Source organism: Ctenocephalides felis, unplaced genomic scaffold, assembly GCF_003426905.1.
Source record: "Ctenocephalides felis isolate EL2017-DRISC unplaced genomic scaffold, ASM342690v1 CF-g0.4_SCAFFOLD_03571, whole genome shotgun sequence".
Taxonomy (NCBI): Eukaryota; Metazoa; Arthropoda; class Insecta; order Siphonaptera; family Pulicidae; genus Ctenocephalides; species Ctenocephalides felis.
The window spans coordinates 56,478,810-56,502,754 of record NW_020539725.1 but is presented as its reverse complement, the minus strand read 5'-3'; the positions used below and the strand labels follow the sequence as shown (position 1 = coordinate 56,502,754).

The following is a 23,945-nucleotide window of genomic DNA, read 5'->3' as shown; positions in this document are numbered from 1 at the left end:
ATAAAAATTAATACCAAAATGTAATGAGATATTCCATTCAGAAGAAATGATGACTCAATGCCAGAGTTTGGCATAAAAACCTTAATATTTTATTTGAAATTTTCCAAGAATTAATAATAATAATTAAATAATATTCAACAAATACTAATTAATAAAAAAAAGTATGCTTCAATATCTATAAGTAAGCTGCAAATTTTTGCAAAATAAAAAAAAAAATCATTTAATCTAGATACAAATATTTTGGTCAATTTATTTTGAATTAATTTGATTCATTTCTTATTTTATGTTCAGAATCACAATATCCTGTGAAGACAAAAACTATTGTGGCTGATTTCAGCAAAGGTCAGGAAATATATAAACATATAGAAAATGAACTTTCTGGAATTCCAGTTGGAATATTAGGTAAGAATTTAGTTTTTAATTTTATAAGAAACGGCGAGACGTGTTTGCTGAACATAAGGTTAATATTTATAAATGATGTTTCAGTTTGTAGTTAAAGGTTTGTTTAGAATGATTCGAATTATTTGATTCAATTGGCACATAAGTATTTCCAACTATTATAAATATTGGAAGTGTACTAATATTGTTCTTCCAGTTAACAATGTAGGGAAACAGTATTCATATCCAATGTATCTGAGCGAAGTACCAGAGCAAGATCTTTGGGACATTGTCAACATAAATGTAGGAGCTGTTACTTCCATGTGCAGAATGGTCTTAAAACAAATGCAAGAAAGGAAAAAAGGTGCCATTGTCAATGTCTCATCTGGTTCTGAGCTGCAACCTTTGCCACTGATGACGGTATATGCAGCCACAAAGGTAAATGATAAATGAAAGTTTTGAAACCGACGAAAAATTTGTTATCATTACTATAGAAATTGAGATATAACTAGAAGTTTATGTTTTCATCAAAAAATCCGATTCGCTAATTTTATGTTTTCTCGACGTTTCAAGCCATTCTGAATCGAATTAGACCAAATTTGGAAAATGTATGTGTCTGTGTGTGTGAACAGATTTTTTTTACCGTAAATCGACGTTTTTCAAAAACGGCTGGACCGATTTCAAAAATTTAAAAGCCATCCCATGTATGTTGATGTATCGTTTGTCAGTTTTGTGCGACGATCAGCCGAGCCGTTTCTTTGTGAATCGCAGAGAAGTGACAAAACTTTCGTCCACGGTTTAGCCCGCAATTCTGAATAGATTTTGAAAATTCAAAAACCGTTCGACAGATATTGGTTGGGAATCGACCTGATTAGTTCGATTTTGGCAAAGATCGGTCGGGCGGGCTGAAATTTTGTTTCGACGATTTTTATGATTTTTTTTAACGGTAGATACCACAGTTTTATAGATCATACTAAAATATGATCGACCCTACGACAACTCGTTTAACTTAAAAATTCGTCAAAAGTTTGCAAAAATTAGTATCGTTTTTCTGGCATTTGTCAAAATTAGACCTTTCATCAACGTTTGCTCAAAAACGTCTAAACCGATTTCAGAAATTTAACAGCCATTTGATGTTTCTCGATGAAGCAGCTTTTCTCAGTCTTGAGCAGCGATCGGCAGAGACGTTTCTTTGTAATTTGGACAAAGTGTTAAACTTTTCGTTCACATTTAAGCCCATACTACCGAAACGATTTAAAAAAAACAAAAACTGTTCAAAAGATATTAGTTGGGAATGATACTAATTAGTTTTAGTTGAAAATCTATCGAGCCGTTTTCTTGTAATTAACTGTTGAAAAAAAATTTAAGCCGACTTTTACGGAACTTTTTTGGCGATATATTAGGTTGTCAAATATCTCCCTTCCGCCTTTTTGTATTATAAACCAATAGCAAAAAAGCGGAAGGGAGATATTTGACAACCTAATATATCATGGTCTTATAGAACTTACTGAAATTTTACGGCCTTATGACAAGTAGTTTAATTTTAAAAATTCATCAAAGTTTGAGAAAATAAGTAGTTTTATTGGCGTTTGTTAAAATCAAAATTAGACGATTTACTTGGTATAACGATAGAGTACTTGGTCTTAATGAACATACTAAACCATTAATGTCCTACGGAAACTGGTTCCATTATAAAAATTATTGATTTGTGAAAATTTGCTTTTAGAAAATACTCCGGGTTAACGTGTTCGTTCGTTTTCAATTATGTGTAATAAATCCACTCGGAATACTTATAATCACTCATAAATTAATTTATTTATCATGGATAAAGTCGATTATTTGCTCATATCGGTAAGTTCATGTAACTTGCCTCAAGGCAAAATACCAATACCAACTAGTTTATATAATCTTTCTAAGGACATATCTTCTGATTTTTTTTATTCTCAGGTGTATGTGAAATCCTTCACAGCAGCTTTACGATTCGAATGTGCCGATTATGGGCTTACTGTCCAGCACTTGGCTCCACTTTTCGTGTCAACCAAAATGAACCATTTTTCTAGCCGGATTTCAACAGCTAGTTTACTTGTTCCTGATGCGCGAACATACGCTCGGCATGCGGTCGCGACTTTAGGACGTACTGATAGTACGACAGGGTATTGGAGTCATGGAATTCAGGTGAAATTATTCTATTGATAGTCATTATATTATTTAATTCTTTTTAATAGATCTGATAATATTAAAGTGTCAATTTTCACAGTACACATTTACTTCGCTGCCACCAGTATGGTTACGAACGCTCATTGGTGGAATCATGAACATGAGCTTCCGGAATGAATACCTACAGCGAGAACAAAAGACTGCATAGATTAATAAACATCATATTATTATAAGCCAGAAAATTATAATCCAAAAATTGAATTGAATGAAATTCTGACCACTACTATAGTAATATAGATAATAAGAAATTTTACGGTTCAAGTGCAAAGTTGAATGCATGAACACTGCAAAAGTGATATATTTTAACATAGTTTTTTAAGTTTGAAAATATGTTTGCCTGACTCGAAACAATCTTAATTCGAGATAATTAATGAAAGAATTCATGTATAACTTTGATCAGATGTAGATGTATATATGTGCCTATTCTGTATGCTTTAAAGACATGACATATGCCTAATAAATAACTTAATATTAAAAACTTGCAAAAGGTTTAAAAAGGGTAAGAATATAAATATTTTATTGTATAAATTTGTATATACAAATGTTGATATAATAAAAAATACATTAAACCTAAATTTTTAATTAATAACGAATATACATTTATTTGGCTTGTTAACTTACATTTAAGAAATTACGATTAAGAAATCTATAATAGAACTTGCAAATAGATTAATTTTTATTCATTCACTTTATTATTAACTTCCCGTAGGGTAGTTATAGTAATGGGCCGAAAATGGAAAATGAAAATTTTTATATATCTTTACGTATTGAAGGTTTCTGAACATTTAGGAATACTTCAGAAAAAATGGATGTGTTTGTGTATGTTTGTGTATGTGTGTATGTGTGCGCGGATACAAATTTTCGTCGACGATTTCAGGGACACGGATCAACCGATTTGAATAATTCAAAAAACATTTGGTTTGTATTGATAAGGAGACGTGCTGATAGGTATTTGGCAAAGGCAGGTCTAGCCGATCCGAAGATACGGCGCAAAAAGTGACAAAAACGGTAACTCAGTTTTTAAGAGAACGGAGCGTCCGATTTTAATAATTCAAAAAACATTTTACTTGCATTGACAAGATGAAGAATTGATTAAATTTTTGGGAAGGCAGGTCCAGCGGTTATGGACTCCCAATAAAAATAATTTAAAAAAATGTCATTTGGCTGTCAAAAATGTTTATTGGACATAGGCACATCAAATTATCAGATATTTTATAGAGATTTTAATGATGTGTACACATTTTGTGTATTTTTTTTGGGTTATAGTACGGAAATTGAATCTATTAACAAATTATTGTAAACAAAAATAAATGTAATAAATACGCAGTAAACATAACTAAAATCATTAAATTTAATGCTGCTACTTATAAAACTGCTCAAAATTTCGTATAAATTTCTATTTGAAATTACCGCCATTGCTAATATTTAAACGTCAAAATTCTAACGCCATAATCATGCAAAACTAACCTCTAATTTATTTCTTGTTGCACATATTATTACGAAAAGTTTCACCGTATTGCGCAATTGTTGAAAATTATTTGTTAGTTTCATCCCATATTGTTTAATGTGTATTGTAAATTGTTTTGATAATTTTGGTTAATAAGATGTCGCAAAGTACAATTAAAATTTATAACAGTGAACAGTTTTCCTCAATATGTAAAGGATTAAAAGTTGCAGATTGTATGAAAAATTCAGATGATTATCAACGTATGTTATAAAATAATTTTTATTTGAGTTATATTTAAAAGTAACAATTTCATATTGTTAAATCAATATCATTTATTAACAGAAGATGCCGAACAAACTTTACTGCAATTACAAACCCTCGCTGTATCTGATTCTCTTTTTTGCTCATTTTGTCAAGAAACATTTGATAATGTGGTTGATCAAAGAAATCATTATAAACTTGAATGGCATCGATTCAATTTAAAGAGGAAATTGATTGGTAAAAAGCCATGTACAAAGGATCAGTTTGATATCTTAAAAAATGTGGCTGTTAAAGGTACTTATTAACTTCTTATATATAGACAAAATTTATTCTTATTATAATAAGAATACAATAGAATAGAATCTTTTATTTTTGATTTTTATTTTATTTTATAATTGTAATGCTCATGATTCAAATTATGAAGAATAATTTTTAAGGTGATCTATTACCATCGAATTCCGATGATGAGCAAGAATTTTCAACTATTTCTGACAATGAAAATGAGGAAGAAATCAGCGATTCAGAAAATGAATCATCAGAACAATATGATAAAAATCGACAGCTAGTATTATTGGCAACAAAATATTGCCAAGTGTTTTTTAGCAACGAAAACAATGATTTATTTTCAATATATAGATGTCTATTACATCAGAAAAAGGTTTGGCGATAATGGTGATTTTAAATTTTTTTCCTGAATTTTTGATAATGACGATAATATTATTTAAGACTCAATTAACTGATGATGAATTGATAACAGCGACCAGACGTTGGGAGAAAAACTCACAAATTTGTATAGTCTTAGTTGGTGGAGGTCATTTTGCTGGAGCTATATTTAATGGTTAGTAATGCAAATTTGTTAAAAAAAATTTCAATATGAAAAAAGGCCAATGACGCATTAATATTTTGTTACATAATTATAGGTGAGAAAGTTCTTTTTCATAAAACTTTCCACAGTTATACAGTGAGACAAGGCCAAGGGGGATCTCAAGGCTCACATGATAATAAGCGGGGAGCCGCAAAAAGTGCTGGGGCTAGTCTGAGAAGATATAATGAGGCTACCCATATTCAAGTTAGTATTTCAAGATATAACTAGTGGTGTATGGAATCGTGCCTTAAGGCAAATTGCTGGAATTTCTCCTAACAAAAATTAAATATTTTAAATAAGATCAAATTTGTTTTAAACTTTGGAAAAATTAGATTTTTGAGAAATTTAAAATTTTTAAAAAAAATTTTTCTAATTGCACTTCTTTACTATCTTTAATATCATTTAAATATCTGATAATTTGATCATTTGATCTGATAATGATCATTTTTTACCTCAAAATGGCATTTTTTTTACTTTTTTTACTAGATCTCCGAAACCGCTAGACCTGCGTTCCCAAAAATTAAATCAGTTTCTCATCTTGTCAATACAAGTAAAATGTTTTTTGAATTATAAAAATCGGACCTCCGTTCTCTTAAAAACTGTGTTTCCACGTCTTATTAATATATAGGAATCGAATGTTTTTTGAATAATTGAAATCGATTGAACCGTGTTACCGAAATCGTCGACGAAATTTTGTATCCGCACACACACACACACATACATCATTTTTTTCTAATGTATGCCTAAATGTTCAGAAACCTCTGAAACATAAAGATAATATATAAAAATTTTCATTTTCGACTTTGTTGCGATTACTATAACTTATCGTACGGAAAACAACTAATATCTAAAGCCGAAATATCAAATTTCATTAATTTGAATATTATTTTATTTCAATTTAAATTTTTTTGTAGCATGTTCAAACAATAATGTCTAGCTGGGAACAAGAATTATTAAATTGTCATGTAATATTATATAGAGCGAGTGGGCCATATAATAAACAAGTATTATTTGGTGGAAAGATACCAGCCTTGAATAAATCTGATCCACGAGTTAGGCCAATTCCTTTTCCAACTAAAAGAGCAACTTTCCATGAAGTCAAAAGGGTTCATGATATAATTACTGCTATTGAAATAAATAAAAATTTTGAAGCTGGTGAGTGTGTTTAATATGAAGAACATATGATAATGTTAAATAATTGTAACTTCAATTAATATAGGCCCAATGCCAAAGGTCAGCGTAGGAAACTCATCACCAAAATCTCAAGCCCCACAGGAAAGAAGAAGTAAATCTATTTCACCAAGGAAATCAAAAATAAACAGAGCAAAATCTAGAGAAATTACTCAAAGACCTTTACCATGTAGTCTAAGTAATAGTGAATCAGATGATGATATTGAAACCGATCCAACACTATTTTCCAATAATCAAGAAATAAACTTACAAGAAGTTTTACAGGAATCTGATAATTCTCCAGTAAAACCTAAAGTAAAAAAGCGTACCAAGAAAAAAAATAAAGCGCCCAAAATTAAATTAGAGATCAATGAAGTTTTAGTTGATATGAGACAAAAAATTTATAATGCTATTAAGTTGAATGATGTAAGTTTATTAAAATCGATTTTTACTGAGATAGATTGTTCCATTTCGGCTGAGAAAGTTGAGAGTAATACTGGCAATAATAACTTTTCATGGACGACGGATGAACTAGTTAAGGTATCGTGAATAAATTGGAAACTGGAAAAAATAATTCATTTGAAACATATTTGACTTTTTTATATAATTAAAAAAAGGAATTGTAAATTATTTAATGAATTTAAAACATTATATACGTCTTATATTTAATTTGCATGTTATTACAGTTTCTGAATGACACTTCCAGTAATAGTAATAAAAATACTTTTCTGCATTTGGCGAGTCAAAATGAACAGCCTGATGTGGTGCTGATTCTTTTAAATTCTGGAAGTGATCCTTGCATTAGAAATACTCAAGGAAAAACACCATACTGCATGACAGAAAATGCGAATGTTAGGAATATTTTCAAAACTTTCAGGATGCAAAATCCTGAGAAATTTAATTATGCTAAGGTATGTAATAAGCCCTATTCATCTACAAGTTGCAATATTATATAAAATTATTTATATTGATTATTTTATTGTTATTTTCTGATCTGGTTAATTTTCATTTTGAATTTGAACATTACATCAATGGTTGGTATTTTATTAGTGCAATATTAATATTAACTATTGCATAAAGTTAAAATGAATACATTTTGTATATTTCTTTCAGTCTCATATCCCAGAAATTTTAAATGAAGATGTGGCTAGTGAACGCGCAGAGAAGCGAAGAGAGATCAAAAAAGCAAAACGAGAACGTGAAAAAATAAAAAGAAAAGAGGAAGCTGAAAAAAAATTTGATGAAGATGAAAGAGTTAGGTTCATGCATCTAAGTGACAGAGAAAAGGTAAATTTAATAAAAGGATTGTTATGTAACATTACTCACACACACAGACACATATTATATATACATATATATATATATATATATATATATATATATATATTATATTATTTATTTATAGAGAGCTCTGGCTGCAGAACGACGTATGTTGGCTAATCCACCAGTGACAGCAATAGGTATGAAGGTACTTGCCAGGTGTTTTACATGTGGGGCAGATATTTCGGGTAAAGTGCCATTTGAATATAATCAGAACAGATTTTGTACAATAGATTGTTTAAAAGCTCATCGATTGAGCAATACAAAAATACTAAGTTAATAAGAATAACACTGGAGTAAAGAAAAATTAGTCAAATATTTAAAAAATGTGCTAAATAATTATATTAATAACATAATATATATATATATATATATATATATATATATACATATACATAAAATTTTGCTATAATAAATATTTTGCATTTAGAATATTTGACCATATATATTGTGCAGGATATTTCTTTTTATGTTTAAATAAATATTGAAAAGAACAATAGAGTATTATTTATTTACAGTATAATTTATTATTATTTTGAGATAAAAAACAGATGAAGATTTTATTATTACAAGTTTCAAAATCTCGAGATCAATAGTGTGTATAAGTCGATTATTTACACAACTTAGTTCATGTAACTTGCCCCAAGACAAAATAGTACCAAGAATATTAAAGACACAATGCTCAGCACCTTAGATAAATTTATAAAACTGGAAAGTTTGAAATTAAAAAATCAGTATTTGATTTTGCCTTATCATATTTATTACTTTAATACAATTATACAATACATACCTACACATGTTGAATAAAGATAATTTTAATTTAAACTATAGTTTCAAATACTATAAAAGAATATTAAAATACATAATTATGTTAAAGTAATAGGCTGTTACTTTTCAATCATAAATGCAGAACATTTAAATAATTACCTATGATCTTCATCCTAGACAATATGGTAATCTTGTTAAAAAGTCAAAAACTATAGTCCATGGTGCTTCACTTAATTCACACATGTCAAGCACTCAATTCACCCCTATTAAACCAAAATGTTCAAAAACCTTTGAAACGTAAAGATAAATAAAAATTTTCATTTTCTTTTTTTTTTTTGCAATTACTATAACTTATCCTAAAGGAAGTTAATAAATGATCACCATGTTTCAACTTATTGACAAATCAGTTGGTTTTTCGAGTTTAAACGGAGCGTAACGTTTGACGAAACGGATTTGTAAACGAGAGAAAAACGGTTTAAAAAAAACTAATCGTTAACTTAACGCCTGTCACTCGATGTCACTCGAAATCAGTTATTGTCGTTGATACAGTTAATGGAGTTTGTTTGTTCATTTTGATTTTGTCTTGTCAATTGAATCAAAATGGCACTCTGGAGCAAAGTTACAAATTGCGATTTAGATTGTGAGACTGTTTCTTTTGGTACAAGGCAGTTTGCTCAAGCAAATGGAGCTTTATACGAGTGTTCAACACTGGCTGTTATTACTCCTGACTCTGAGGTGATCTATTTTATTTTGAAATATATTTTTAATTAATCTGATTATTATTAACTATCAACACTTGAATTATTAAGTCAATTATAGTATTTTGTAATGTAACTATTTGGAACTAATGGAACTTTTGTATCATTCTCTTTATGTAAAAGTTTACTTTAACTTATTAATTAATTAACTTATTTATTCAATCCCTATGGCAATATTACAATAAAAATATACCTTTTAGTATGCAAATTAAAAACTAAAGATAACAGGTGAGAAAAATCGTAGTTTTTAAAATTCATGTACACACAACATTTAACTATAAACGTACAACACTTTAAACTATAAATCACTATTTATAACAGTCATTTGAGAATGATTTTTTTGGCTTTACATTAATTATTTCATACTGACGTCTCGAAAGCAAACTTCTTTATTACCTGGATATTTCGTATATTGGAGCAAAATGATATTTGCTTTAACTAGAGTATATCCACAGTCTTATTGCAAAATTTTAATTTCACATTATAAAACATATTATTTATATATTGATGTATCTTCAATTTCAGGAAGCGAAAACACCACACATTAAATCTATTTGTTGTGATTCTTTCATTTACTTGGCAATTGATAATTCATTCACTATTTTATCGGGCGAATCCTGTGTACATGAAAGATCTGATATATATGAGGCTCCAATTGACTGTTTCTCTGTAAATAAAGCAATGAAAATGATAATATTATGTTTCCAAAATGGACAGATATTTGGTTTAGATGTTCAAGATCATGCATTACTATTCGAAGTGTAAGTGTTATAAGAAAATACTGTTTTTTCTTTAGTAATTTGTAACTTTATTTTATTGATATGTCTATATAACAGGGTGCTTGAACATGAAGGTACATATGAAGGAAAAGCTTTCATAACTATTGTAGAAGAACATGAATATTGTGTTATTATAGCAAGTTCTGGAGCTGCATACAGGTATATAAAATAAATGAGAATAATACTCAGATCAAGCTCATTTTAAAGAACTATATTATAAATGAAATAAATATTTTTATTTACAAAATTTTAGATTATCCAAAGACTTTGATACATCAGTAGAATCTAATCATACAAAATTTTCATTTGAGGCAGTAAATGATATTAAATTAAATATTCCTTATCCTGTCGCTGCAGTTCCTGGTGAAAATAATTACTCGTATGTTTTTGGAGGTCAAAGAGTAAGTTCAGTATTAGCAATAGTAAATGTGATTGAATTAATGCGGATTGTATGCATTAAATATATTTTATTTATATTGTTTATGAAAAATTATTACATTGATTGTTGAAAATTGTACATAGTGCAATGATTTATTGTTTTATAATATATATATTTATATATATATATATTGATTGTTTCTTTTCCGAACAGTAAATCCAATAATAAAAAACAATTTGTTTTTTGAAGATGTTTAATACGACGTTTCGGAACTAGGTACGTTCCATCATCAGGTTTATTCTGTCAAATACAATGTTTTTTAAAATACTGATTAACATTAATTAACAATGGTCAATACAGATTAATTAGAAAAAAATTTTGTTATAAAGGAATGGATTATGTACCGGATAGATAGTAATAAGACTTAACTAAAAAAGGTTTTATATAAAATTGAGAAGCAAAAATTATTTACCTGTAATAATTTATATATCCATATCACTAATATTTTTTTGTTAAAAACACTCGATTTTTTTGGAAGATATTTGTAGATGTTACGACTACACAAGACTTAAACACACTGATATGGATTTCTGTCTGCCAGATGTAAAGGACAAAGCACGGAACTCTTGGCAAAAATGATTTTTTATGCATATGTATGTATGAGTATGTAGGTGTGCATATACATGTTCATGTATGTATTTATATATATATATATATATATATATATATATATATACATAATATTTCTCAACATTTACTAAAGCAATATTTTTCCTTTTTTTCGTAAATTACCAAACAAGAGCCATAAAAAATCATTTTTGCCAAGAGTTCCGTGCTTTGTCCTTTACATCTGGCAGACAGAAATCCATATCAGTGTGTTTAAGTCTTGTGTAGTCGTAACATCTACAAATATCTTCCAAAAAAATCGAGTGTTTTTAACAAAAAAATATTAGTGATATGGATATATAAATTATTACAGGTAAATAATTTTTGCTTCTCAATTTTATATAAAACCTTTTTTAGTTAAGTCTTATTACTATCTATCCGGTACATAATCCATTCCTTTATAACAAAATTTTTTTCTAATTAATCTGTATTGACCATTGTTAATTAATGTTAATCAGTATTTTAAAAAACATTGTATTTGACAGAATAAACCTGATGATGGAACGTACCTAGTTCCGAAACGTCGTATTAAACATCTTCAAAAAACAAATTGTTTTTTATTATTGGATTTACTGTTCGGAAAAGAAACAATCAATATATTGAAAAAATCCAGGACTTATCTATTATATATATATATATATATATATATATATATATATATATATATATATGAGTGAGTTCTTGAGGGCGATACATCAAACAAAGAAAAGCCAAAGATTTATAAAATAATCTTTATTTCCAAACGTTTCGACATTCAATTTAATGTCATCATCAGTGGATATTATGTTGGTTGGTTACATATAGAGAGGTGTACACAGCACTAGAGATTGGCACTAACATTTATACAACTAACTTGTCAACACTATGCATTTTTTATAATTTTTTGTATGATGTAAACAGAAAAATGATAGTTTTATTGAACAAAAATGTAAGTAGAATTATGTAATTTTTGCCACGACTTCTGTACTTTGCAAGTACCGAGGCATGTATACATAATATCCACTGATGATGACATTAAATTGAATGTCGAAACGTTTGGAAATAAAGATTATTTTATAAATCTTTGGCTTTTCTTTGTTTGATGTATCGCCCTCAAGAACTCACTCACATATTTCAACATCAAAATTAACTACTAAACCATATATATATATATATATATATATATATATATATATATATATATATATATATATATATATATATATTATTATTTATAGATCGAAATTGCCAATTATGATGATGTCTTTTCTGTACCCATGTTGAATAGTAAAATTAAGAAAATGGCCACTGTTGATGGATTTAGGTATATGATAATGTACAAAACACTTTTACTTTATTTATCATTGGCATCATTTTCTACAATTTTTCAGCAATATTTTTTGCCTGCTGAGTGATGGCACATTGAACACATTATGCTACTATTCATTATACATGTCACCAAGAAAATTAGATTATTTTGTGGATGATTTTGTAATCATTAAAACTCCTGATACTGATACATGCAATTTATTAATGTCATGTGATAATAACAAACGTCTTATGCTCGCAGAATATCCAAGTAAGTAATTAGCTTAGTTAATAAATGGCTTTACTTATTACTTAAAATATTGTCCTCATTACTTAAAAGTTGCCTTCATATTTCTAATTTTTGTATTATTTAGTAAAATAATTATGCAAGGTATAGGTTTTTTTCTGTTTTTTCTTACTGTCAGTGCATTCTAAAAAACTGATATTGATTTTTGATCAGAAACACTTTATTCAAACGTTTCATTCTCTTTGATTATATCTAATATTTTTCTAGGCATGAAGGAAATATATAGCATACACGTAAAAAATAAAATAGAATTAATAGATTTTATTGATGTACCAATGGACATCAAATTTATTGAGTATGTGGGCGATAGCATCAATTGCCCAGAAATTCGTATCAGGGCTTTAGTTGAAACACATCCTGAACTTCGTGTTCAAAGGCTTATTACTCGAGGTAGATTTGATGAAGCTGAAACACTTGTAAAACAATTCAAATTGAGCATGGATGAAATTAACAAAGCTAAAGCAACTCTGGAATTAAAGAAATATTGGGAATCTGTTAGTGTATGTAATATTTTTTGTTTTCTATTTTATATAAATAGTGAAGCTATTAATTTCAATTATATTTTGAATTTGAAATTATATATTTAACTTCTAGAATATATCAGATGAAACTTTTGATAAGTTGATAAGTCTTCTGGATTCTATCAAAGATAATTCTTGTATTGCCGATTGGTGTTTACAAGCTCTGCACAATGAAGTTTGTGATACAAAATCTATGAAGAAGTTACTGCATTATGTTATAAATCGTATCAAAGATCATTTCGAAGTAAGCTTTATTGTGGACTTCATTTTTTACAATTTTTAATTTTATATATTTTTATTTCTCACTGTATGTTGAATACTTACAGCTGGAGAACTATTCAAAACGTTTTCAAGATACATTGTTGAGGTTGGAAACATATAATCTATTATCTTTGCGCATGAATATACCATGGGCTCAATTCCGACACAAGAATTATACGCAGTTGTATCTAAGTCTGTTGGACAGTGAGGATTGTATGTCTGCGGCTGCTATATTTGCCAGACATTTTGACTCAATTTGTGAAGATATGACTTCTAATACTGTGCAAATTTTTCTGCAAAAAATTCCTAATATTGATCCAACACATATGTTACCCTGCTTGCGGCATTTTATACCAAAATTTGTGCAAAGAATACCATCTGCTTTGCAACAAATTGTGGACTGGGTTAAAAGAAAAACTTTGTAAGATTAAGTTTGTTTTATCTTGATAGTAAACTTGATTTGACAGTATAAATTCTGATATATATATATGATAAACATAAATTCTTATAAATTCAGAGAAAATATTAGAATATTCAAATAAATTATTATTCATTCTTTATCATAATGGGATTTTTTTATGTATAAATGAGTTAATTTATAATAGTATTTTAATATTTTCTATTTAGGTCATTTGAGGGGTGCTATAAGTCTTTGTGGCCTGATATTGGAAGAGACTTTTGTGAAGCTATTCTGGAAATACTACACATGGTTGACCAGGATTCAAATCATCCTACAGTAAGTTATTTATATATTTACCAGTACTTTACCCCTTTATTTTTGTCGATTCATCAAAGTATATTTTCTAAGTGATTTTTATCATTTAGGTAGCGGACTCTATACTGGATGATTTATTAACCTTAAACAAGTCTTTGGAGGAACTCATTATTCTTAAAGAGCAATTTAGCATAAATTGTTCTTCAGGAAGATATATGAAGGTAATTACATGCCAGAATTATAATTATTTTATCTAACTAAATTTCTTTTTCTAGAATGACTTTACAGATGTTGCATTAATTTTAATGAAACAAGTACCAACAAATCACATTGAGACATTCTTGAAAGACTTTTTGATTCCTCGACTTTGTATAAGGAACATTGACTTGAATGATTTATTAAACAAGCATATATCGGTAAGTGATACATTTATCTGTAACAAAATTCATTAGTAGCAATTTGTCTAAAAGACTGGATGTGTGATATATTATCTGGGCCTAAAATTTTCAGTGCATCCGACAGTTAAATATTGTGAATTATTGTTAAATATAACAAAAAGTGAAAATTCAATTTGTATGTTAGGAATTATACTATAAACAATACTTGCATTAGATAAAAACTTATAAAATGTATTCAAATTAAATTTTGTTTTAGGATTGCTTAAAAAAGCGAGATAAAGATCAGCAGTGGGAATCAAAAATGTGTAGTTTTGCCCTGCACATAACAGATGAACTTGTTGCAATGCAATGTATTCTGAAAATATTAAAGGTAATTTTTATATTACTCCATATATATATATATATATATATATATATATATATATATATATATATTCAAACATTATTGAGTAGAGTGCTAAGTTGCCCTGGAGTGCAATCATTATGGATTTATATGAACGTGGAGCATCTTCCCAGCATCTATTATCTAGTGAAATTAGAGGTGCTCATCAATTAACTGCCTTAAGATTTATTGAAAATAAATATTGTTTTGAAGAATGTGCTGACGAAGATGATTTATTGGTAAGCTTTTTCATCATTCTTACCTAAAAATCACAAGAATTTTAGCATATTTTCTTCTTGATATGAATGAAATTATTGTTCAAAAATAAATATTTAATATCCTTATAATTGTTTGATTGTAGTTGCTGGTGGAGAGAATTCTTTATGTTAATGAATTAGAAGCTATGAAGGATATTCACAAGGTATCGTAAATGTTTATTATTTGTTTCAGTCTCTAATTATATAAACTTCTATCATTTTTTATTACAATCCTAATTATAGGTTATTGGTGCTCAACCTGAGATGGAAAGTTGTATATACAGAACTGCCTTATGCCATTACATACATCAAGGGTAAATAATGCACAAAATTAAATTGTATTATTACATACATATTACAAATTATTTTAATTTTCAGAAATTTTGAAAAATGCATCAATATAATATATAATTTGGCAGATATTGATAGCAGAACTGGACTATGCCTATATGTGATTCAAATGTGTGAGATTATCTTGCAAACTAAGGTACAGGTTTTATCATTAAATTAATTTAATTAACTTTCTAATTGACAAAATTCCTAATGATTGTGTTGTTACAGAAACCATTGAATAAACCAGAACTATCATTCTTTGAATTTTTGAATTTCGTTAAGCAGGAAAGCTTATGCGTCAATGAGAAAAACTTAAATAAAATTGAAGTATTTGAAAAAATTGTCAAACTTAAGACAAAATATGATATACATTTTAATTATGGTGATTATTATCATTATCGAAGTGGGTTTGAAGAAGTTTTAAATGAATTGATTCCGAAAATCATAAACAATTATCAAGGTTTTGATGAGATATTTGCAAGTCTTCAGGAAATTGCTTATCTCTGTGATATCAAACTAGAAGTCGTTTTGATTGAACTATGTAAACAAACATTGAATTTGGGATTGATACTGCATTGCATTGGGTAATTCTTGTTTTATAATGCATTTGAAATGTTTATTTTTTTTTTTTTGTAAAAATTTCTAATTTATCTTTTCAGAAAGCTACTAGTTACACAAACTATTTATAACTCAACTGATAATAAGCGTGAGAAATTTGTAGTTTTAGCGGCTCATCTAGTTAACATTTATGGCAGAGAAGATATAAATATGCAAAATTTTCTTTTAGAAAATAATATTATGCATGGCGATCTTGATTTGGTTTATCCATATGCTTTGCAGTTGATGAACCTACATTGCTGTTGCAGTGAATGGGGTATGTAAATTTTAATCCTTAGATTTCTATTATTCTCAATATGTACTTCAATCATATTATAGTTGTGGGAATTAAATAAATAATATTCATTTTAAACTAGAAAATGATTCCAGTCCATACTTCTTATTTTATAAATGGATATGCATTGGTGCTGAAGATGCCGATGACTATTTGATGGAAACAAATCAGGGGCATGATGTAAAGCTGCCGTCTGTTACAACTGTTTACAGAGATGCATCTACTTTGTCTGATGGTAGAAATGTTCGTAAAATCATAAGCTTAATGATTAGCAATATTTGTAAGTAATGATAGTTTTAATTGGCAATAACATTTAGTAATCTTTTAGTACAAATAGTTGACTAATTTTTAGTGTAAAATAAAATAATATTTTTATTAGTAACTACGTCACTGATATTATTATATTTTTCAGTTTCCACAAACTTTATTGGCAGTGAATTTAATCCAGTATTCAAGGGTTCAAGTAGCAGCTGCTTGAATTTATTGACAAAATTTCCCAGTAACCGACTTTTGACTCAATTACGAATAATTCAGTTATTGAATATACATAATGATGGCTCTATAGTAAGTATATGAAAAAATGACTGGCAAAATTATACACAATTGTTTACAATATATAAATATATATATATATATATATATATATATATGAATATGTTGCAAAAACCTTGTTTAATGAATTTTATTTTGGTTTATAGAGTCGAGAACACTTGCAAAGCCTGATTCCTCCATTAATAGAAAAGACATTGCTAAAAATGACAGCTCGTAGTAAATTTGATATAAGCAATTCGTTGGCGGTTTTGAAATTGTCAAATAGTCCAGATGAAGTGTGTGAAAAATTGATGACAATGTAAGTGTAAAACTTTTTTGATCTATTTTGCAAAGGGGCAAGGGAAAAATGTTTAGTAATAATCTATTAATAATAGCTTGCAACTGCTTTTCTTGTACTACTAATACTATATAGTATATCTTATAAGCATATTGTTGAAACTTTGAATTCTTCCTGTTAAACAAACTCCTTCATATTGTTGAATAATATAAACTCATAGCAAAATTTAAAAAAAAGTTTTGAAGTTAAATTTTTTTGATTAGGCTATCAGGTCAACCACTGCGTCAGCTCAATATTGCTTCATTAGCTCAAGAATTTCAGAAAGTTATCGGAAGTTATTCTCAAGAAAATTACTTTAATTTAGTATTTAACAAAAAATGTTGTAACTGGGCAATTAAATTGAAGAATATGAACTTATGTGTACCAGGTTGGGTTTATATGATTAAAAAACTTTTTTTTTGGGATAAAGTACTTACTTATTTTAAATTTTAGATGCCACAACCTCTAGCAAAAATTGGCATTTACATGTTTTAAAAAAGTTGTATACCTTACCAGCTACATATAGCTTATTACAGGAGTTTTGCAAAGATTTTCAGATGGAAGAAAACTTAGATTCTGTATTGATACAACAGCTTGTTTATTATCTCTCAAAATTAAAACTGCAAATTAAATCTACTCCCGACAAAATATTAAAACAAGGTATGATTGTTTTTGTGAATTCACTGGTACAATCAAATAAGGAATTTTAATTTTTAGGATTAGTTGTTCAGCCTTCAGAACAGGAAATAAATAGAATATGTTCGGATTATACAATTAAATTGAACAATACTAAGTTGATTGGAGAAATGGAGCAGCTTATTCCAATGGTAGATAATTTATTTATATTTATATTTATATTTAATATCTATATTTATATTCAAGATTTATAAGTGAAAATAATTTAAAATATAGCTGGAGTATTCTATTCTAAGTATGCAACAAAATTTTAGAAAACTTATATTTATTTTTATATTCTCAAATATTAGTTATAGTCTATTAAATCTGTTATAGATTAATCTATATGATTATGAGATTTATATGGCAGTTCTGAACATTCTAAAAACAACGGGACACCAATCTTATAGTAACTGGCTAGAAATCTTAAAATTTTTGAAAAGTTACACAAGGAATGTTCCTTTTGGGCAAATTGAACATGAGGCTTGGACACAATGTCATAGTGACGATATATCTCTATTAGCAAAATATCGAATGCCGTTTTTGTGTGTTATGGATGCTGCAAAAGTTTTTGAAATAATAAGTAAGTACTTGCTGACATTCTTTTGAAAAAGTTGATTATTAATTGATTGATTTCCTAATATTATTTTTATTATTTTATTTGCTACATAACTTTAACAATTGTAAACAAGTTGTATTTAATTTAATAGTTAACTTTGTATTTTAGAGCATGAAGTTGATGTTAGCTCATGTAAACGATGGCTCGATATTGCACATAATCTTCCTCTTAATGAATCCCAACGTCATATCAAAGACAGGTTATGCCAGTATGCAATCAAAAATACAGTATGTGCTTTATTTATCATAAAGATTATTTTTTAACATTTTTAATTTCTTCAAAATTTATTGTTTTTTTTTTCAGATGTTAAAAATTTATCAGCCTTCATTATCGCAAGAATGGAGTTTGTCTATGGTAGAAAAAGAAACCAGGGAAGAATGTTATGAAATTCTAAAGTTAGTATATATTGCAATAATAAGTATTTTAATAATTTGCGTTACTAAATTATATTAATATATTGAATATATTTAATTAATAGAGGATTTTTTTCATTAATTAATATGTAATTATTTCTTCAGCTTAATAAAAGATGTGGAAAGGTATTCTGCTGTTATGTACTTTATAATGAATTATTCAAGACCTGGCGCAGACTTAGTAGCAGCTTCAAAAATTTGTTACGACTATGCAGTTAATTGTACAGACCAAAAGATCAAAACATCTGTGGAAAAGGTTATAAATATATATGAAAAGTTTAGAAACTATTTTCTGATAGTCATATTTCTATTTAAATTGTCTAATAATGCTTTATAACATGAATTTGATTTTTCTTTCCAGATGTTACGTAAATATCCAATGTACGCTACAAAGCATATTTTAACATCCAATAATCTCAATGAAGATTATTTGTTGCAATTACTGGAGAAGCCTCAAGAACTGATTTTTGCTCTTTATGATCATCCGATTGTGCTGAATTGCGCCGGATTTACAATGAATGACACACCTGGTATCATATTTAATTAAATTTATTAGAATAGAATTTAGTGAATTTTAAAAACAAAATTTATAAATATTTGTAATGCATAGTGTAAGTTTTTATTTGAAAACTATTATGACTGATAATGATGATTAGTTTTATATGATTCTGTGCCTTTTAATTTTCTCAAAATTTTGCTTTTGACTAATTTGAAAAACCCAAAGTAAAATTGGCCGAGTAGAATTGAAATTCCACATGGATTTACATTAAGTTTTTTTGAATCTTTGTTCTGCAAAGTAATATTGATTTCTTTTATTTATATTTAGGAAAAAAATTATAAATAACTGTTATGGAACTAGTTATTAAACAATTTAATTATTTTCAGTGCTTAATACATGTGTGTTTAATTCTATTATAATAATAGATCAAGTTCAAAACTGTTTACATATAAGGTAATTTTATTTTGCAGATATTAATAAAGTTGTTCAACAGATAGCAGAATTGCATAAGTCAATAGACCTACGTACTTTAAAACACAATTTGATTAACCAATGGCTACAAGCTTCAAATTTGGCCTCTAATTTGGATGATTCAATAACTATGCATAGCATGGTTCCTGAAAAAGGTGATACTGCTTTGGACAGTGCCAAATGGGATGATAACTTAACGAGGTATCCATATCTAATTAATAATTCAGAAATTGATTAATTGATTGCTTGAAACACCGAGAAAACTAAATTTAAAAATCGGATTGTAAAGTTTATAAATGCACCCTATTTATATTTTTACAGAGCATGCTATGTTCTAAAGTCTTATGATAAAAAGACTGTGATCGAACTGTTGGGTACCAATCTTGAAACTTCTGTTGAGTCAGTTCCTGTCATATGCAGATTGCGAGCTTTAAGATGCATGATTAAAGTGTGCGGACTAAAATACATTGAAGAAACTATGTATTTAGATAGGCTGCAAGTTCAGTAAGTGCTTCTTGCTATGAAACTCAAATAATTATTGTTATATGATGATAACAATTAATTATGTACTAAATTTTCAGGAAGCTAATTGGCGTTCTTACAACAAGACATTATTTGGAATGCATTGGATTATCATACTCTATGGATGATTATAATAAAATCAATAAAGAATCTCTGGTTCAATATTTACTAAAGAACTTTAATAATAACACTATCGCCATTAGTTTCTGTGTTCAAATTTGTCAGAATAATAAGATTATTACAGAAAAAATTTGGGATGATATATTGGAATCATTAATATCGTTTGGGATGGTCAGTAGTTATTATTCTGTATAATTTTGAAATTTTTTTCTTCATATTTTTAACTTCCCGTAGGTTATAGTTATAGCAATCGCAAAAAAAATTCGTTTCAGAGGTTTCTGAACATTTTGGTATACCTTAGAGAAAATGGATGTATGTGTGTGTATGTGTGCGGATACAAATTTTCGTCGACGATTTTGGGAACAGGGTTCAACCGATTTCAATTATTCAAAAAACATTCGATTCCTATTAATAAAGAGACGTGCTGATCAGTTTTTGGCATAGGCAGGTATAGCCGTTTCGAAGATACGGGGCAGAAAGTGCCAAAAACGTTAACCCAGTTTTTAAGAGAACGGAGCGACCGTCTCTATGTAGTTAAAGCATTACGATTGCTTTAAAAAAAAGTTCAAAATTTCTAAAATATTTCCAAAAAAGTAATTTTTTTCATTAATTTAAAAATTTTCCAAAAACCTAATTTATCAAAGTTTAAAAAAAAATTTTAATATTTTTTAAAAAAAATTATTTTTGGTACGGGAAGTTCCAGCAGTTTGTCTTAAGGCACGATGCCATACACCTCTATAGTCATTCTATATATAAAAACTAGAGAAGTATTGCATATATTAATTTCAAGATATGAAGTTGATTTAATGTTTAGCTAGTAATAATATATTCACTGATGCCAGGTAAAAATAATAAAATTTCTACATCATTCACGTCATTTGTTGGTAGATCAAGGAGTTGCAATCTGCACTAACATGGCTAAGAACATACCCAAATTTAAACACATTGCCTGTTATTAAAAAGGCATGGCAGTTTATTATTAAAATGCCATTTGTAGAAGCTGATGTTAAAAGAAATCCCGCCCAAGAAAAAAGTTGTGCTACTGCATTACTTAATTTACAGGTGAAATAATTAAATAAATCGCCTTTATTTCACTTCTTTAATAATAAATATTGTATTATTCAAATAATATTTATAAAATTGGGATAGAATGAATGTTTTTATTTATATATTTATAGTGTTGTCCTGTGGCTGAATCAATAGATCTTTTAGATTTGGCAGAATGTTGTATTAAAGCTGATCGTCCTTATATGGCAGCAGCTTTACTACCACTGGCTAATGACGAGGATAAGGAGAGCTTATTAAAGGTATTACACTATTATTTTTCTCTAAATTTGAATATCCTTTTTTTAAAACATATTATATTTTTAGTTAATTCGTTCCAAATCATCACGTGAAGATCTAGAAACAAATGTTACATTCTTGGAAGAATTGGGGATTTTATTTGTTCCCCAAATATTACACATCTTAAAGACGTATTAATTTTTCAGTTTATATAGGTCTGTGATTGTTATTTTTATACTATGTATATATAGATATACATAATACTTTGTATTTAAACCTGTAATTTAATAAATTTTTCAAAGATATATGTCTATATATATCTTCTTGAATTTAACACTACATTTTTAGAATATTTCATTCAAAATGTTACTTTCTGTCTAATTTTTTTTTATTTATTAACAACAAGCAATGCAAACATAATCGAAAATTGATTTCAACTTCTATACCTTGCAATTATAATTTAATCCCATTTATCACCATACTTATTTGAAGTTGTGGGTTTCGGAGGTACATCTGTGGGCTGTATTCTTGGTTTAACAAGTGAAGAATCTTCAACTAAGCCTCTGCAAAAATACAATGCAGATTATTAACTCTGATGTTCTACGATCTCTAATCTCTATGTCATGCTCCCTACCTATAGTTTTGCATCCTCGATTTTTGATATTCTTCACGATTTTTCCTCCGTAATTCTTCATATGTTGTACTTGAAGCAGGTGGCGTAGTTGGTGGTAGATTTTCGTGCAAACTATCATTCCCTAATAATAATATAAAATTCATAATATAAAAATTTTCGATAAGAATTTATATAGTATTTATGAATGTCTTACAATCCATATTTGGCCGATAAGTATCATCTAGACCTGATTGATATGGCCTGTCTGTATCCATGTCCAATACACTTTCTTGTTCTGAGAATCCATCTGTATATACATCCTTATTTAAAGAACTTGTAGTTAAGCTGGTGCCTAATGCATTGTCTATAGAAATCCTGCAAAAAGTTCATTAATGTTTAATATCAAATATTTTAATTTGATGACTTGATTTGATTACTATATACAAACATATAAGTTTTATAACACACCTTTCCAAGTCCCCGAATTTTCTTTGCCGTAATATTTGTGCCAATCTACTATTGGGTAATTGCATTAACTTTTGAGCGCATTTATTTTGATATGAAAATTTTCCCAAAAAATATCCAAAAGCCACTGCACCTAATACTTTTGGTATTGCTCCATACTTAGCGCTTGGGCTTAAAAAGCCTATTAAAACATCCATATTATTTTGCAATGATTTTTAATTATAAAATTCAAACAATATATAATTATGAAACCAGCAGGGTAAATAAATGAGATGGTTGAAATTACAGATGAAATAGTAAAAATGTCTTATTAGCTAATGCAATTTAGATTTTCATATAATTGATTAACATACATTGCACTTTAAAAAATTATAAAATAATAACTTATTGTATCCTCATTATTTATTATTCTTTTACATATATAAAATCATTAACTTTAAGCGCAAAAATAATTTAAGGAACAAAGCAAAATGTGGAGACTATAAACGGTTTACACAAACAGAAGCCAGTGGAAAAAATGTATGGAAAAAGACTTTTATGGAAAATGAATATATATATATATATATATATATATATAGTTTTTTTAGTTTGTTTGGTTTCAGTATTTAAATTTTTGCACTTATCTTTTAACACCCATGTATGTTGTAGTCCCAAAATAGTAAGTAAAGGCAGCGATCTTTCAAAAAACGCTTCAACGTTACATTGTTTTAAAACTCGAAGTTCGTCAGGTGAAAATTGGTAATTTGCCTAAATTTTTAGAATTAAACATAAATAAATATAAAATGTCAATTGCAATTAATTTTATTTTTGATTTTACTAGGGGATTGGGGTCGTTCGGAGTCTCTTGCGCAACATGCTGCGGGTTTGCACTATTCATTTTGTATACAACTTTTATTCAAATATCTCCAAGAACATTATATAAATAAATTCAACATTTACATTTATGTGAGATTTCAAGATAATAACCTATAATATACAAATAGTATATTGTAAAATATTGTGACATCTAGAGTAATCAACTCGAATGATGCAATT

The 23,945-nt window shown here is 27.9% G+C and overlaps 4 protein-coding genes across 4 annotated transcripts in view; 3 read left to right on the top strand and 1 right to left on the bottom strand.

The window, feature by feature from the left end:
• LOC113387001 (inactive hydroxysteroid dehydrogenase-like protein 1) overlaps positions 1-2,804 on the top strand; it is a 15,563-nt gene extending 12,759 nt beyond the window's left edge. The window contains exons 3-6 of the mRNA XM_026624762.1: positions 292-402; positions 596-816; positions 2,326-2,553; positions 2,636-2,804. Of these exons, the coding sequence (XP_026480547.1) occupies positions 292-402; positions 596-816; positions 2,326-2,553; positions 2,636-2,743 (668 nt within the window). The 3' untranslated portion in view covers positions 2,744-2,804. The remainder of the gene's footprint in view (positions 1-291; positions 403-595; positions 817-2,325; positions 2,554-2,635) is intronic.
• Positions 2,805-4,093: 1,289 nt separating this feature from the next.
• Positions 4,094-7,954, top strand: LOC113386336 (ankyrin repeat and zinc finger domain-containing protein 1-like). The gene is made up of 10 exons (XM_026624122.1): positions 4,094-4,302; positions 4,385-4,597; positions 4,741-4,961; positions 5,030-5,141; positions 5,224-5,372; positions 6,083-6,323; positions 6,388-6,878; positions 7,025-7,249; positions 7,452-7,625; positions 7,744-7,954. Exons 1-10 carry the CDS (start codon positions 4,200-4,202, stop codon positions 7,936-7,938), a joined length of 2,124 nt encoding a protein of 707 aa, XP_026479907.1. The 5' UTR covers positions 4,094-4,199; the 3' UTR covers positions 7,939-7,954.
• A 1,072-nt stretch (positions 7,955-9,026) lies between these two features.
• Positions 9,027-22,030, top strand: LOC113386335 (kinetochore-associated protein 1-like). Its single transcript, XM_026624121.1, has 36 exons — positions 9,027-9,161; positions 9,710-9,945; positions 10,021-10,122; positions 10,217-10,364; positions 12,226-12,311; positions 12,379-12,566; positions 12,810-13,102; positions 13,197-13,367; positions 13,450-13,805; positions 14,012-14,120; positions 14,210-14,320; positions 14,375-14,515; positions 14,754-14,867; positions 14,951-15,118; positions 15,241-15,300; positions 15,380-15,450; positions 15,515-15,623; positions 15,698-16,053; positions 16,129-16,343; positions 16,444-16,641; positions 16,774-16,925; positions 17,060-17,211; positions 17,454-17,617; positions 17,683-17,889; positions 17,947-18,056; positions 18,241-18,487; positions 18,632-18,750; positions 18,827-18,918; positions 19,042-19,192; positions 19,298-19,466; positions 19,906-20,107; positions 20,228-20,410; positions 20,488-20,719; positions 21,437-21,610; positions 21,727-21,855; positions 21,920-22,030. Exons 1-36 carry the CDS (start codon positions 9,027-9,029, stop codon positions 22,028-22,030), a joined length of 5,961 nt encoding a protein of 1,986 aa, XP_026479906.1.
• Positions 22,031-22,253: 223 nt separating this feature from the next.
• Positions 22,254-23,850, bottom strand: LOC113386334 (OCIA domain-containing protein 1-like). The gene is made up of 6 exons (XM_026624120.1): positions 23,728-23,850; positions 23,528-23,657; positions 22,914-23,091; positions 22,660-22,820; positions 22,467-22,587; positions 22,254-22,395 (listed from the first exon to the last, which is right to left on the bottom strand). The coding sequence occupies exons 1-6, from the start codon at positions 23,785-23,787 to the stop codon at positions 22,293-22,295; spliced, it is 753 nt and encodes a 250-aa protein (XP_026479905.1). The 5' UTR covers positions 23,788-23,850; the 3' UTR covers positions 22,254-22,292.
• Between the last annotated feature and the right edge of the window lie 95 nt (positions 23,851-23,945).